At 38.5% G+C, this 17,130-nt stretch overlaps 1 protein-coding gene across 1 annotated transcript in view; it reads right to left on the bottom strand.

Moving 5' to 3' along the window:
* Positions 1-17,130, bottom strand: part of ALDH1A2 (aldehyde dehydrogenase 1 family member A2) — a 94,529-nt gene that overhangs the window by 30,013 nt on the left and 47,386 nt on the right. The window contains exons 5-7 of the mRNA XM_077747945.1: positions 10,244-10,305; positions 8,125-8,253; positions 7,885-7,998 (exon numbers count right to left, since the gene is read on the bottom strand). Coding sequence (XP_077604071.1) covers positions 7,885-7,998; positions 8,125-8,253; positions 10,244-10,305 — 305 coding nt within the window. The remainder of the gene's footprint in view (positions 1-7,884; positions 7,999-8,124; positions 8,254-10,243; positions 10,306-17,130) is intronic.

Below are 17,130 nucleotides of genomic sequence, written 5' to 3'. Positions count from 1 at the left end.
GAAAACTAGATGGTGACATGCAGCAGAAGGAAACTGGATCACTCCCGCCATACACAAAATAAATTCAGAATGGGTTAAAGATCTAAATGTGAGACAAGAAACCGTCAAAATTCTAGAGGAGAACATGGGCAGCAATCTCTTTCACCTCAGTCAGAGCAACTTCTTACTAGACACATCACTGGAGGCAAGGGAAACAAAAGCAAACATGAATTGCTGGGATTTTATCAAGATAAAAACCTTCTGCACGGTGAAGGAAACAGTCAACAAAACTAAAAGGCAGTCTACGGAATGGGAGAATATATTTGCAAATGATATATCTGATAAAGATTTAGTATCTAAAATCTATAAAGAACTTAATCAAACAACATCCAAAAAACAAATCATCCAGTTAAGAAATAGGCAGAAGACATGAATAGACACTTTTCCAAAGAAGATATCTATATGGCTAACAGACACATGAAAAGATGCTCAACATCACTTATCATTAAGGAAATACAAATCAAAACCATGATAAGATACCACCTCACACCTGTCAGACAGGCTAATTAACAACACAAGAAACATCAGGTGTTGGAGAGGATGCAGAGAAAAGGGAACCCTCTTGCACTGTTGGTGGGAATGCAAACTGGTGCAGCCACTCTGGAAAACAGTATGGAGGTTTCTCAAAAAAGTAAAAAATAGAACTATCCTACTACCCAGCAATTGCACTATTAGTATTTACCCAAAGAATATACAAAAATACAGATTCAAAGGGGTACATGCACTTCAATGTTTACAATAGCAGTATCAACAATAGCCAACCTATGGAGAGAGCCCAAATGCCCATCCATTGATGAATGGAGATATATATATACACACAGTGGAATATTAATCAGCTATCAAAAAGAATGAAATCTTACCATTTGCAATGACGTGGTTGGAGCTAGGATGTATCATGCTAAGTGAAATAAGTCAGTCAGGGAAAGACATATACCATATGTTTTCATTCATATATGGAATTTAAGAAACAGGTGAACATATGGGAAAGTGGGGTGGAAAAAAGAGGAAAGAAGGAAACAAACCACAAGAGACTCTTTAATAGAGAACAAACTGAGGGTTGATTGGAGGAAGTGGGGGGGATGGGCTAGGTGGGTGATGGTTTTAAGGAGGGCACATGTTGTGATGAGCACTGAGTGTTGTAAGTAAGTGATGAATCACTAAATTCTCTCCCTGAAACGCATACTGCACTGCATGTTAAATGACTAAAATTTAAATTAAAAAATAATAAATAAAATGCTATGGCAATAAATAAAGGGATCACATGTTTAAATATAAAAAAATTAAAACTCATGAGCAAAGGAATATAAAGAAACTAAATATATATTAAAAATGGTTGAAATTTTCCAAATTGATGTAAACCATGAACTTATAAATCAATCTATAAACTCAGATACAAAAATTTTCAACGAGCCTCAATTAGGAAAAAAAGACAAAGAAAAGTACACATAATAATCAAATTATTGAAAACTAGTGAAAAGAGAATATCTTAAAAGCATCCAGAGAAAAACATTATGTGCACTAAAATGAAGATCATAACTGCTAACTTCTCATCAGAAAACAGTATGTGAGAAAAAGATGAAACCGACATGTTTAAAGCATTGAAAGTAATGAAACAAAATAAAAATTGTCAAATCAGAATTCTATATTCAGAAAAAGTAATTAAAAAAATGAAAACAAAACGAAGAGATTTTCAGACAAAAGTCAAGAGAATCTGTCACTAACAGAGCTGCACTGTAAGAAATGTTAAAGAAGGATGGTAACCCACAAGGAAAATGGCATTGGAAAGAAACCTGGGCCTACCCAAAAAAAGAAGAGGGCCAAAAATGGCAAGTTTGTGAGTAAATGTAAAATAATTCTGTTTTCTTGCTTAAAATTTTGTTTAAAGATAGTTGAATTATCAAAGAGTATATAATGTATGTAATAGTAAATTATAGGACACGACATAAAGGATGGGATGAGAAGTCAAAGAATTCTGTTGTACAGTCATTACATTATACATGAAGTAACAATGCTATTTAGTGATAGACTGATTAAGATGCATTTTATACTTACTAAAGCAACCACTTTAAAAACAGGTATAGCTAATAATCCAAAATAGAAATAAAATGGAGTACTCACTCCATCCAATAGAAGGCAGAAAAGGAGGAAAAAAGGAACAAAAAAAACCAGCTGGGGCAAGTAGAAAACAAAAATCAGGGTTGGAGACTTAACACCAAACCACATCAATAATTCTTTCATATTAAATAATGACAACAACAATAACAACAAACCCAACACAGAGGAGAGTACGTACTACTCCATTTACATAAAATTCCAGAAGAGGCAAAAATATAAAAACGATTAGTGGTTGCCTGGGGCCAAGGGAGACATGAAAACCCTTTTTAGAGTATGGAAATGTTCTGTATCTTGATTGGGGCGCGATGATTAGATGAGCAGTTTTGTGTGCATCTAGTAATTAAATGGATATATTTTATTATATGTACATTATACTTCAGTGAAGTTTTTTAAAAAGTTGAAAAAAAAATCTTAAATGGCAATACAGAGATTCAAACCCAAGCAGCCCAGAAACAAGTGCTTATGTTCTTGCTGATTTCACTAGGTCACTTCTCGTCCAGCCTGAAGGATTAGGTCATGCATCAATTTAACTTTCCGATACATGATGTTGTGACTTTAAAACCCTGTATGACTGACAGATAAATGAAGAGATTGCTTGATGTCCCAAGGTGAGAAGTCAATCTTGCACAGAAAGCATGTGCCCTCAAAATAATACACAGATAATATAATGCCAGTCAAAAATTCAGTGAGAGTTTTGGGGAGGAAGGCAAAGTGTTTAGAAAATCAATTTGAGGGGTGCCTAGGTGGTTCAGTCGGTTAAGCCTCCGACTTCGGCTCAGGTCATGATCTCACAGTTTGTGAGTTCGAGCTCCATGTAAGCACAGAGTCTAGAGTCTGCTTTGGAATCTGTGTCTCCTTCTCTCTCTCTGTCCCTCCCCAGCTTGCTCTCTGTCTCTCTCTCAAAAAATAAATAAAATAAATAAAAAATTTTTAAAAAAGATTTGAAATTTTACCTGAAAGAATGGGCAAAAATAGCTAAAAGGTTCTGAAAAATCAAATAAGAGGGTATTTTGCCTGCCACATTGCAACATCTTTTAAAACCTTGTAATTAAAGGAATCTGGTACTAATGGAAAAAAAAGACAAAATTTTGAGTCCTAAAACAGAAACATGTATATATGGAAATTTATCATATAATGTTAATGTAGTATTCAAATTAGCTGTAAAAGGATAGATTGTTTAATAACACTCATTTATAAAAAAATAAAGTTAGTCAACATCACTGATCATCAGGTAAATACAAATTAAAAGTACAATGAGATATCACCTCACTCCTGTCAGAATAACTAAAATCAACAACACAAGAAACAAGTATTTGCGAGGATGTGGAGAAGGGAACCCTCTTGCACCGCTGGTAGAAATGCAAACTGGTGCAGTCACTCTGGAAAACTTCCTAAAAAAGTTAAAAAATAGAACTACCCTATGATTCAGCAATTCCACTAATAGATATTCACCCAAATAATACAAAAATACTAATTCAAAGGGATACTTTCACCCCATGTTTATAGTAGGATTATCTACAATAGCCAAATTATGGAAACAGCCCAAGTGTCCATCAACTGATGAATACAAAAACAAGAATAGGGGATATATTTGTATGTATATATGTATATATAGGCATGTGTATATATATATAATGGAATGTTAGGCATAAAAAAGAATGAAATCTTGCCATTAGCAACAGCATAGATGGAGCTAGAGAGTATTATGCCAAGCAAAATGAGTCAGTCTGAGAAAGACAAATACTGTGTGATTTCACTCATATGCAGAATTTAAAAAATGAAACATAGGAGCAAAGGGGAATAAAGAAGAGAGAGAGAGAGAGGCAAATCAAGAAAAAGACTCTTGGAGGTGCCTGAGTGGCACAGTTGCTTAAGCGTCCAACTCTTGGGTTCAGCTCTAGGAGTAATATCAGGGTTATGAGATTGGGCTCTATGCTGAATGTGGAGCATGCTTGAGATTCTCTCTCTCCCCTCTCTCTCTGCTTCTCTCCTGTTCATACTCTTTCTCTCTGAAAAAAACAAAAAAACAAACAAAAAAAAACAACCAACAAAAAGAAATGGACTCTTATAGAGAACAAACTGATGGTTACCAGAGGGGATGGGTAAGGAGATGGGTTAAATAAGTGATGGGGATTACGGAGGGCACTTATTAATGAGCCAGGTGTTGTATGGAAGTGCTGAATCACTAAACTGTATACCTAAAACTAATATTACACTGTATGTTAACTAACTGGACTTTAAATAAAAACTTTAAAAAATAAAAAATAAACTTAGGTCTCACCATTCATTACACATGCAAATAAATTCCAACCAAATTAAAGATTTAAACAGAAACAAAACTATAAAGGCACTGAAAGAAAATATTAAGGATCATTAGTATAATCTTAAAAGGATTTCTTTAAAGACAGTAGGAAACCCAGAAGCCACAAAAAGTATGAAAGATATGACTACAGACAAATTAAAAAATTGTGCATGGCAAACAATTCTGTTTAAAAAATATAAAATAAAAAAACAGAACATTTGCAAATTCCACAAGGAACAAAAGATGAACATACTTAATACATAAAGAGATCCTATAAATGAAATCACTCTAATGCATTTTTGGTGGAAAGAAATATAAAGCCATAAACATCCTCTTATTTTATAATTTCATTTCTAAACTGTATCTAGTAGAATGTCTAATATGTATATGAACAAAATTTCTCTCAGCTCTCCAAAGATTTTCATTACAGTGGTCTGTGTAATAGGGGAAGAAAGTGAAAAAAAACCTAAAAAACTTTGAAATGTACATTAGCAAAGATTAATTAAACTATGATACACTGATGTAAGAGTATTCTACTCAGCTATTAAAATGGAGATCTATGAGTACTGACATATAAGGTGCTATAACTCATTTTATATATTATGATCTCATTTTTATTAAAAAATATTACAGGGGAACCTAAGTGGCTCAGTCAGTAAAGTATCTAATTCTTGATTTTGGCTCAAGTCATGATCTCAGGGTTTGTGAATTCAAGCCTTGATGATGCAAAGCCTACTTCTGCCCCTCTCCACAGCCAAAATAAAATAAACTTAAAAAAATACACTAGTAGAAAGCCCTAAACTGACTCAATCAGCACCACTGATTGGTTAACATAAAGAGATTAAAGCAGAGAAAGTTCCTTAAATAATTCATTTCAATTCATTCTTAATAGCGGGTGCCTGGATGGCTCAGTCGGTTAAATGTCCGACTTTGGCTCAAGTCATGAACTCACGGTTTGTGGGTTTGAGCCCCGCCTCGGGCTCTGTGCTGACAGCTAGCTCAGAGCCTGGAGCCTGTTTCAGATTCTATGTCTCCCTCTCTCTCTGACCGTCCCCTGTTCACACTGTCTCTCTTCCTCTCTCTCTCAGAAATAAAACATTAAAAAAATTTTTTTAATTAAAAAAAAGTTCATTCCCTAGTTTTCAATATAGAACTAAAAACTTTTCTTTAATTATGGGTTCACCTGTTGTTTCTGGTGAAACCATACCCCTAAAATATTGTTTAAGGTTTCTGGTCCCAGTTTCTTTAAAGTGGAGTGAAGGGGCACCTGGGTAGCTCAGTCGGTGAAGCATCTGATGTCAGCTCGGGTCATGATCTCATAAGTCATGGGTTCAAGCCCTGTGTCAGTCTCTGTGCTGACAGCTCAGAGCCTGAAGCTTGCTTCAGATTCTGTGTCTCCCTTTCTCTCTGCTCCTCCCCTGCTTATGCTCTGTCTCTCTCTCTCTCAAAAATAAATAAACACTAAAAAAATGTTTTTTTAAAAAGTGGAGTGAAGACTGGGGTGTCTGGATGGCTCAGTTGGTTAAGCGTCTGACTTGGGCTCAGGTCATGATCTCATGGTTCGTGGGTTCAAGCCCTGTATCAGGCCCTGTGCTGACACCTCTGAGCCTGGAGCTCGTTTCAGATTCTCTCTATCTGCCCACCTCTACTCATGCTTTGTGCCTCTCTCTCTCAAAAAATGAAAGTGGAGTGAAGACTTAAAAATATTTGCAAAGCAATCTAGGCGCACAATCTAGCTTTATATTTTCCTCCAACTTTTTATAATTGTCTTGCCCACCCCTAGCTGACTGCAGTTTCTAAGGCAACTCTTAGCAAATTTTTTCAAGACACTAGACTTAGTTTAAAAAGGAACTATACTTCCCTTTCACACTCACATTTTGGTTTATATAGTTCATTAAAATTGCAAATTACTATAATAAGGTACAACTAGAATAAAAAGTCTGGAAACAAGATTAACTCTTTACAAACATAAAACTCAACAATCTCTAACTATAAATTAATATTCAGGTTTATTAACCAATCTCTTATGGAACTTTTTTTCACATGAGTCAGTTGAACTAAGTATCATTAAACGCACTGATATAATCAGTGCCCTGGGCCTGTGCCATCCAGTGTGGTAATCACTAGCCACATGTGGCTACACAGCACTCACAAAGTGGCTAGACCAAACTGAGATGTGCTGTGAATGTAAAATACATGCCACACTTCAAGCACTTTGAACTGAAAAGAGAATGCAAAATACTGTGACAATGATTTTTTTATCATAATTTGAAATGAATACATTGGATACACTGGATTAAATAAAGTACATTATTAAAATTAATTTCACTTATTTAAGAATTTTTTAATGTGGCTAAAAGCAAATTTTTCATTACAAGTTTTGCTCTCACTGTATTTGTTAGGTAGCAAACTACTCCTTGAGATCCGCAAACATTCTCTGTTGAATGTAGAACATTCAAGTTCTACTTGAAACAATAAATCAGACTCTCTTTTTTTTTTTTATCATCTCTGTTACCTGAATCCAAGACATTTGGGGTAATATTTTATAAAAAATTTTTCTAGGCAGACTTATGACTCTGTATCAGGGGTCAATAAACTATGGCCCCTGAGCCAAACTTGGCCTCCTGCCTACTTTGGTACAGCCTGCAAACTAAAAACGGTTTTTATATTTTTAAATGGTTGGGGGCGGGAATCAAAAGATTAATATTTTGGGATATGTAAAAATTATATGAAATTCAAATTTCAGTATCTATAAATAAAGTTTTATGGGCCCATGGCCATGCGTGGCTTATACATTTCCTCTGGCTGCTTCATGCTTTACAAGGGCAGAGTGGAGTAGTTGTGATAGAAACAAAATCACCTGCAAGGTCTACAACATTTATTAGCTGGCCTTTTCCAAGAGAAGTTTGCTGAACCCTGCTCTTTTCCATCCCTATGGCTCGTGGACATAGTTACAGTTATCAACGGCACCTACAGGATCTGGTGAAATAATGAGGAGAACTGTGTTTCCATTTTAATCTCAACTGGAAATTAGATTTCCAGCTTTTTAACCTGCTTCTGCCATTAATGCTCTGGACTCCAAAAAGTGTGTAGAACCCCAGCTTCTGGGATAGATTTTGTTTGTTTCTTTTTACCTCTGATCAGTGTTTCTTTTATTTCAAAATATAATAGGGTCCCCCACCCGTCCCAGGACAGGTTTACAAAGAGCATCACACACACACACACACACACACACAAAGATCTGCAGCATCAAAAGGTCAACGCCCAACTTTACTTTGACATTCACGAGCATTTCTAGCTACGATATCAACGGTGCCCCTTTGAGCACTTGGGTACTCACTGCTCTTTGGGTGTCCGGCCTGTTTTCTTTCAAACCCTCTGCTCACTTGCAGGACTGTTCCTCCACCAATGGCTTCTCAGGTACCTACCTCAGTTGACCCTGTGAATGCAATCTTGTCTATGCCAATGTGAGAAGCTATCGCCGCTCCAGCCGTTGGCCCATATCCTGGCAAAATATTGATGACTCCTGGAGGAAAGCCAGCCTAACAAAACAGAATTGGAGGAAACGTGGCTTGTGAAAGCTGATGAAGCACATTAAATCGGCTATGCTCCAGTAGGCCGCAACAACAAGGGGAGTGGGAGCCACTCCTAAGGCGGGTTTCTCTTACCTCCTTGATGAGGGCTCCCATGTAGAGTGCACTGAGTGGTGTTTGTTCTGCTGGTTTAATAACTACTGTATTGCCACAGCAAAGAGCTGGAGCAATTTTCCAAGCAAACATCAGCAGGGGGAAGTTCCACTGAAAGGAAGAAACTCAAGGTTGATAAATGAAAAAATATTCCTCTACTGCTTTGTTTTCAAGCTGTGACTGCTCCGATTTCTCAGACGAGGCCTCAACATAAATCTTGTCCCACCACCAACTATCAATGTTTGGATATTTTAATTACTTCATTAAGAAGAGAACAGGACTGACCTGGAAAAGCGCTCCTTTTCTCTCTGTTGGGCAAATTATTATTTCCCAACTACCCAACTACCAAAAGAAATCTCATGGAGAAAAGGGAGTTTTTGTTTTTTCTTTGTTTCAGCTTTTCATTGTTGTCATTTTATGTTTTTAAGATTGGACTTTGGTTCCAGTAAGTGCTTGTGTATGAAAACTCTCTCTTGCACTTGTGATTTTTACACCAGGAATTTCAGACTGGCTTGAGAGCTCTTCGGTGCAGAAGAGCGAGATGAGAAAACTCCAGCTGTGCATTATAAGTTAACATGTATTTCAAGTAGTGGCTTTTCTTTACATACATGTGTCGTCACAAAACATACATGAAAGGAAGCACATCTACTGACGAGGATGCGACAATTTTCACTTGTCTCCTTTCCACTTAACGGAGACTGAAAAATACTATGGCGAGTGTCTGAATTAGGGGCCTAAAATGGTTTAAAAGGTTTTTAAAAGATATTAAGCTTGTATTGTCATAAGCACACAGATGAACCTCAATACTATCAGGTGTCACAGATAATTTCATTAAAAAAGAAAACAGAAATTCTGGTCCCCTGGCTTCAGCCCTTGACCACAGTGTGTTTCTGCCTGAAGCGTCTCAGCCACCCCCCTTGAGAGATTCCCACTGGCCCTGGCAAGCTAGCAAAAATATACAAGTGTCTTGCCTTCACCAAACACCCAATTTCTTTTCCCCTTGGTTGTTTATAAACTTGGGAGTCCACAGTGATGTTTTAATTCCATCTACAGTATATAAATCTTGGAGTGTGGTAATTGAGCCAGAGCTGGCTGACAAGTGGCTCTTGTCCTGTCAGTGAAAGCTGGAGCCCCGAGAGTGTGGGGAAGGGCAAGGTGAGCTAGGTTCCTGAAGTTGAGGTGACAGACCTCACCCCTGTCCTGATGCAAGTGGGATCACCCTGGGTGGTGTAGGAGCAGCAGAGCTTACACCAGCCTCTCATTTTCTATTCCATTCTCTAATAAATTTCACACAAATCCATAGCAGGCAGATCATTTTAAAAAGTAGTAATACCTCTCAAAGATCTTTGGCCCCCAAAGCCAAAGAGTAACTTCTCCTATATTTTGAAAAGAGAAAATTTCTTGTCTATGCTCTAAGAGTTTAATTTAAGCCCCTCCTGAAATCCTTGCCAGAATGATTACTAGTACTGTTGGAAGATTCGATGATGTTTTGTACAGTGCCAAGGCTGTGTATGAGAGAGAGAGGGAAAAAAAGACAATGTTTAATGTTCCAATCCAAACACTAAGCACTACATCTATTTCCCTTTACAAGACATACAACAGCCCGGCATGGTTTCAATTATGACCGTGACGTTAATTGTACTGCTGTGTCTTCTGTACAGTCTTCTATCTAGATTCTTGTGAAAAGAAACAGTGGGAAAGAATGGGATTAAAAGACCATATAAAACAATATGCCTGGAAAGATGGTGAGTCATAGTTCTAAAAAATAAACAAGCAAATATAACAAAGCATTAATTTTCCATAAGCAGAATGGACATCCATAACCAAGGGCAGGTTATTAATACACTGGGCTTTGCTTTGCTTATTTTAATCATGAGAATTCCACGGCTTGAGAACTCAACTCCTGGTAACGGAGCCGAAACCCTATTAACCTGTTCAAATAAGCATTTGCAGGGAGGCTGTTAAAGATATGTCAACAACATGAGCTCAGTTTTTTTCCCCCAGTAATGGAAAGCACACCTCCCGAGGTCCATGTTTTATGTATCTCTAAGAGAACTGGTTCAAATGAAAATAAATACGAGGCATGAGGAGATCCACTCACCGGGATGATCTGTCCACACACTCCTATGGGTTCATGTCTTGTAAAGGTAAAATAATCTCCATCTGAAAGAAATAAGCAGGATCACTACCAGAGAATTTGGGTTAGAAGAAAAAAACGTAGAGGGAGAATTTGGGTGGCAATGACAAAACCAGAAATAAAGTTGAGAAAACACCCTACTCAACCATAGAGGAAAGCTGGTAGAAGAGCTTATCGCCTGGCCTAGGATAGCTCCAGACATGGTTCCTGGACACCCAGAGTACTGATGAGGGAACCTCGAAGGCGAAATGAAGGACAAGTTTATGACACTAGAAGCCGTCTTCTGAAGAGGTGGAGGGAGCAGGGCTGGGAACTGGAAAATAGTAAGTTGTAAATTTTGTGTGATGTATTAAAATGATATTTAAATGGAGGCACCTGAGTGCCTCAGATGGTTGAGCGTCCAACTGTTGCAATCGGCTCAGGTTCATGATCTTGCGGTTTTGTGGATTCTAGCCCTGCGTCTGGCTCTGCACTGGCAGTGAGGAGCCTGCTTGGGATTCTCTCTCCTTCTCTCTCTGGCTCTCCCTTGCTCGCACTCTCTCTCTCTCAAAATAAATAAGTAAAACTTTTTAAACAAGTAAAAATTAATGATACTTAAATGTAAAACAGTTCTTTAAAAGCTGAGGTTTATCTATACGATGGAATATTACATGGCAATGAGAAAGAATGAAATCTGGCCATGTGTAGCAACACGGATGGATCTTGAGGGTATTATGCTGAATGAAATAAGTCAGGCAGAGAAGGACAAATACCATATGTTTGCACGTATAGGAGGATTAGGAGGAACCTAATGGAGGACCGCGGGGGAGAAGAAAGGGGAAAATAGTGGGGGAGGGGGAGAGAGGCAAACCATGAGAGACTCTTGAATGCTGAGAACAAACTGAGGGCTGATGGGGGGGGAGGGTGAGGGGGGAGACGGGCATGGAGGAGGGCACTTGTGGGGATGAGCACTGGGTATTATATGGAAACCAACTTGACAATAAACTATTTGTAAAAATAAATAAATAAATAAATATTCTACCACACACACACACACACACACACAAAAGCTGAGGTCCCTCAACATTTTAAATAACTTTCTGCACTGTTAAACAAAACTAAGTAAAATGCTACTGGATAAATTTAAAATGGTCGGTAACTAGAAAAGGTGAGTAGTAAAAATAAGGTCTTTTTTGTAACTCAATCCAGATGTCAAAACGTATTTTCTGGGCAATGGGGGAAGCCAGACATGTCAGGCTTCTTTCAAGAAGTCAAAAGTCTGCTTCAAAGAAGATTCCATCAAAAACCCAAAGACTCTGCCCTCAAATTAGCCATGGAAATGAGTACGATTTAGTAACCTTATTTTCCCTATAGGAGCAGTAGGCACTTGGAATAATTACCCAGGAAATCCAAGCCAAATTTTTCTTTCGAGAAATGTCATGATGTTTATCTGAATTATTTTAAATGGCTAATTGAAATAACCGAAGAACGGCCTGCTTTCAGCATATGGCTCTTCAGGGTTGGTACTGGACAATGTCTTTGTTTTTCCCTCACTTTCCAACCCTGTGGCCGCTTCCCTCATATTTGTTTTCTAGCTCAAAAGTCATTCCCAGGGAAAGCAAAGATCCTCAGTTCCTACTCCTGAAGAGCCCTACTATTAAGGATGAAGTAGGGACAGGAGTGTGTGGGTTGGGGGAAGAGAAAGGATGTGATGATTTAACATTATCTCTCAACAGAAGTAAAGCCAGTCACAGTTCTCACAAAGAATTGTTTTAATTAAATACAAAATTACGCATTTTAAAATAATTCAAGGTCTCTTTCTCCCCTGAACTTCTTTTCCCTGAATCCACAGCTATCTGTTGCTGCTGTGTCTTTTCATAGAACTTTTTTTTCCACATACAAGTATATGTAGCATGTTGTAATTACTCCCTCCACCTTTTTAAAAAATATATAAATGTGATCATATTACTCACAATCTTCTCTATTTTTTCTCATGTTTTTTCATGTATAGCTTACACATCTTCTCAACTGTTGAATACTATCCCACTGACTCCATGCATTAAGCACTGTGTCCTGAGGGGCACAGACACTGCTTTCCCCTCAGGCTAAAAGATATAGTGCTTTCAAAAGGGTCATTTATATGATCTTTGCATATCTGGAGGATTGCATGGTTAAAGTGTATATGCATTTTACATTTTGATAAATACTGCCAAATCACCCTTCAGAAAAGTCACATGGTTTTTAAAAAAATTTGTTTAAATGTTTATTCTTTGAGAAAGAGAGAGAGAGAGAGAGAGAGAGCATGAGCAAGGGAGGGGCAGAGAAAGAGACACACAGAATCCGAAGCAGGCTCCAGGCTCTGAGCTTTCAGCACAGAGTCTGACATGGAGCTCGAACCCACAAACCATGAGATCGTGACCCAATCTGAAGTCAGACACTTAACTGACTAAGCCACCCAGGTGCCTCCTCACATATATCCTTTAGGAAAGTGCAAATTACTACCCTTCTTCAATTTACAATCTCAAAAGGTGTTTTTTTGGTTTTTTTTTAATATCAATACCTTCTACTACTTCCCTTCTGTGTGTGTGGAAGATACAAATGTGCCGCCAGGCTCTTCCTCCAGGAAGCTTCCTCCTGTGGAGCACTAACCCTTATCAAGAGGCTAGAGGGTTTCATTTGCATGGAAATCCTTCCCAGCTGTAATTAAGCCAGGGCAATGGCTTCAGATGGATAATCACAGATGACGGAATCAGTGTTGGGTCAAGAAGGCCTGCAAATGGGCTGAAAAGAAGACGGGAACCTGAACTAAAGGCCAACACAGGCGTTTATGGGAGTAGCACATGTGGGAACCTGGAGCAGCACAGGTGGGAACCTGGAGCAGTTCAGATGGAGCACATCCCCCTCTATATTCTAATGACTGGAGAATTTAGTTTTCTTCCTTACATAATTTTGAAGGTTACTGAAAAAATGAAAGAGAGGGAAAAAAAGTAGGCAAAATCTCACAAAGCTGACCTCATAAGGAATTGAACTTGACTCCAGTAAGTGTGTCCCGGGAGAAATTGAGTTATGGGGAGTGAATACTTCCTTGGATAAACTGTCCACAGACTTGATACTTAGCTAAAGGCTGGCACAAAGAATGGACTGGAGAATCTTCTATCCCTACAGCTCCTCTAAGCAGGAAATAAAGAAATAAAGGGCATTTTGGTGCTTGAACTCTTCCCCAAAGAATCCTAAGTGAAAGACATAAAGGGGCCCTTGGCCTTGAGCTCAGTCTGTATTCCCATCTGGTTAGTGGAAGATGATTCTGGACACCTCTAGTCTGACCTAGGGTGCCTGGCAAACGTGAGAGCTATGCCTTCTCTGTGTGCCCTTGGCTAGGGCGAGCGGCACCACAGGTCCTTCCAGCTACTGTGATCCTGCCCTGAATCCCACCGAGCTCCTACTCACCCAAAGGCCAATCTCTTGAGAGATGCTCTCATAATTTCTGTCCCATCCAAGTATCACTTACTCTATTACTTAATGATTTGTTAAATCAGCTTTTAAAAATATGTAAATAGCTACTTGTTAGCCTCATCTTAAAAAAAATGTATGACACAACAGGTTTCGTGAGCTAGCAATATTTTGTTCAAAGCTAATAATTCAAATAAAAAAAATGTTCACTACTTTTGTGTGGAGTCAGCTTGCACTCTCCAGTCCCACGTGGTACAGGCCACCGTGCTTCTCAAACTTAAATGAAGAACCTGGAGAGCTTGTTAAAATGCAGATTTTGAATCAGCACTTCTGGGGCAGGATCTGAGTCTGCACTTCTACAAGCTCCCAGGCAATTATGGTGCTTCTGACCTACAGCCCACGCTCCAAGTGTGTCATGATGACCTACAGCTGCTTTACAGTTGCTGACTTCGTTTCTATTTATTTACTATTTGCTTAGCTCTGATAACGCTACTCATTTGCCTGCGAGTAGTTTAAGTGTAGGGGAACCTGATCAATCTTTTTAGTATTTTAAAAGTACTAAAATAAAAACAAAACGTGTATTTCTATAGAGCTTTACAAACTATTTTTACATTCTTACTTCATGCTCAAAACAACTCTATGGAAACAATAGAACAATAGTTATTATCTGTATTTTCTAAGTCGAGGAAAAAAAATAACACAGAGAGGTGAGATCTAAAGTGATTTAACTGGTTAAATTGTGGCTTCTGGACTTGAACCTGGGTCACCAGACTCCCAGTTCATTGCCCTTAGAAACATATTAAGACTTTTCTGAGAACAGAGTGTTGGATTTAGGGGGGTATCACAAACCACAGAATCAGAGTATGATGCCATGGAGTGCAAATGCGGGGAAAATGACAACGCTTTTGTGGGGAGTGAAGAGGATTCTGTGGGGATTTGGCATGTGGACCCAGAAACTCACATAAACTCCAGGATGTAAGCTCTAAAGGAAGCATCGCAGAGCAACACCACCTCCTCCCAGATGGGGCAGCCCAGGACTGAGGGCCTCTCTCCTCTTCACGGAAGCAGAGTCCACTCTAAGGGCTCAGAGTGTTGCTTCTCTCTCTCTCTCTCATATACCTAAGACGGTACGTACTGAGAACTCTTCTCTGCCTAAGAGGAATGAACAGCCTATTTTCCCACCGTTTATGTTAATCATGTCTTCTAAATATGGCAAGATGACTTAAAAGGCTGTTCCCTGCTTTTCTCTAGCTTTGCGCTATAAAGTGCTTCAGCCTGATAGAGAAAAAAAATCTCCACCCAAACTCAGATACTCTGTTTTAAGGCTACAATGATCTTAGGTCTTCTTACCCATATGGGGTATTACAGAGAGAGCTCACACTCAGCAAGAAAGGGCTGTATTTGATGAGAATATCAGAAAAATGTTCTGGATAGCAAATTCTGAGCCAACAAGTTAGAACCTAACTATGGTGCAGAAAACTAAAGAAGAGATGAGATACCAAAACAGAAACACAAAATCACATGTATAGGAATTTTCTCTCTCAGTCTCTTTTCTATTTCACTCAAAAAAGTAAAAACAAACAAACAAAAACAAAATAAAAAACAAATCCAAAAAACAAAAACCAAAAAAACCCAGAGTATTAGGTACTTTTTTTAAAAGGAGTTTATTTTAAAAATACAGCAAGAGACAACTTCTCTGATGTGTTTTTATATTTATATGTGTACATACATATATAAATATATATATATATACAGAATCTGAAGCAGGCTACAAGCTTTGAGCTGCAACCTTTCAGCACAGACCCCGATGTGGGGCTCGAACTCACAAGCAGTGGGATCATGACCTGAGCTGAAGTCGGATGTCCAGCTGAGCCACCTGGGCACCAGGAAGTATCATTACTTTTTAAGGCAGATTTTGTCGTTGCTTGAAATAATCTTTTTTTTTTTTTTAGCAGAATGTTTACCCTCACAGGACATCTGCCATTGGCAGTCTCTACATGAACTACAGGATGTGTAGACGATATGTATTGTCAATAAATTCAGAAAAATCTAAAATGTGTCAGAAATTGAGGAGAAATTTATCTAATATAGACCTCAAGAAATAGCTCCCAATTACAATACTAAGAGTATCTCAAGAAGTGCAGTCAATTTTATACATCTGGTAACACTAAAAGTGAGTTTATTTAATAGCATAAAAATATGTAACACAATTCAGTGAATGGAAGGTCATCTTCCAATCTCTAGCCTGTGTGCAGACCTTTTGATGAGCTAGTAACACTTCTGAGGATGCCAGTATTAAACAATTAGACCAGAGACACTGAGCTATTCCATTATGTCTCCTAGCAGATACCTATGTATTCTGACCCTGAACAGACGTCACTCAACATTCACAGCTATCATGATAAGCTCTATAAATGCCTATACAAACATGGAGACTTCATGTTGGTACACAGCAGTGTTAACGCTATTCTTCTGGGAGTCTGCTGGTAGTTTCTCAGAAGTTAGATTACGTGTCCCTCAGTCTGTCGTAAAGAGATCTTAACTCCCCCACGACTCCATTATGTAGTCTTGAAAAAAAGACTTTCTCTGGACCTCAGTTTCTTTTTCTGAGAAATGAGCAGACTGGCCTTGGGACCCTTGAGGTCTTTTGTAGCTCTACCTCCTCAAAGAGGCTACGTATGAGGCGAACTTCACAACCCCCTATCACCAGCTATTCAGGTACCACCGAGGACCCCGGTTCTCCTCACTCTCAATGAGTGAACAAATGATCTCACCACACGCATGCTCTGTCAACAACACTAGAGTGAGCTGTTGAAGGCAACACCTTATGATGTGAGTCAATGTCTGCATGTTTTTAGCCTTTTCTTTAAAAGGTAAACTGAAATGGGGGTGCAGTGGACAAATAATCACATACGATCTAGGTGGAGATTTTTAGCCTGTTCTAATGTATCATAAGGCCATTTTGATGTCAGAATTGAGCTTACAGCACAGACTACATTTTCCCTGCTTACATATCACAAAATCAATAAAACCAACACTTGTTAAGCAGAGAAAAATCATAAGTAGTGCAAATCAATTAACCTCTATTTCTCCCTCAGAAAACTGGAAACATGCTTGGATCAGTCCTCCATCACAAGGAATCTGTGGACATGAGAAGAAGCAGCGGATTTTGATTTAGGTTAAAAATAATAAAAATGGGGAGAACAGTATTTCCCCTGCAGGGCTGCTATGCGATTAGAGATAGTATAATGGGCACAAAGTTATCAATAAATCACAGTAATGATTATTATTTATCATCATCATAAGGAGATGCTATAGTAAAAGGGTCAAGGCACAGGATTTATCGTCAAAAAGAAGACCTCCACTGAACACCACGGCAGGGAATAAAAACCAGTGCTAGTGCTGTGAAGTGAACAACATCG

Source organism: Crocuta crocuta, unplaced genomic scaffold (assembly GCF_008692635.1).
Source record: "Crocuta crocuta isolate KB4526 unplaced genomic scaffold, BGI_CrCroc_1.0 scaffold130, whole genome shotgun sequence".
NCBI classification, from domain to species: domain Eukaryota; kingdom Metazoa; phylum Chordata; class Mammalia; order Carnivora; family Hyaenidae; genus Crocuta; species Crocuta crocuta.
The sequence above is the reverse complement of the archived record's forward strand: the minus strand, read 5'-3'. Positions and strand labels throughout refer to the sequence as shown.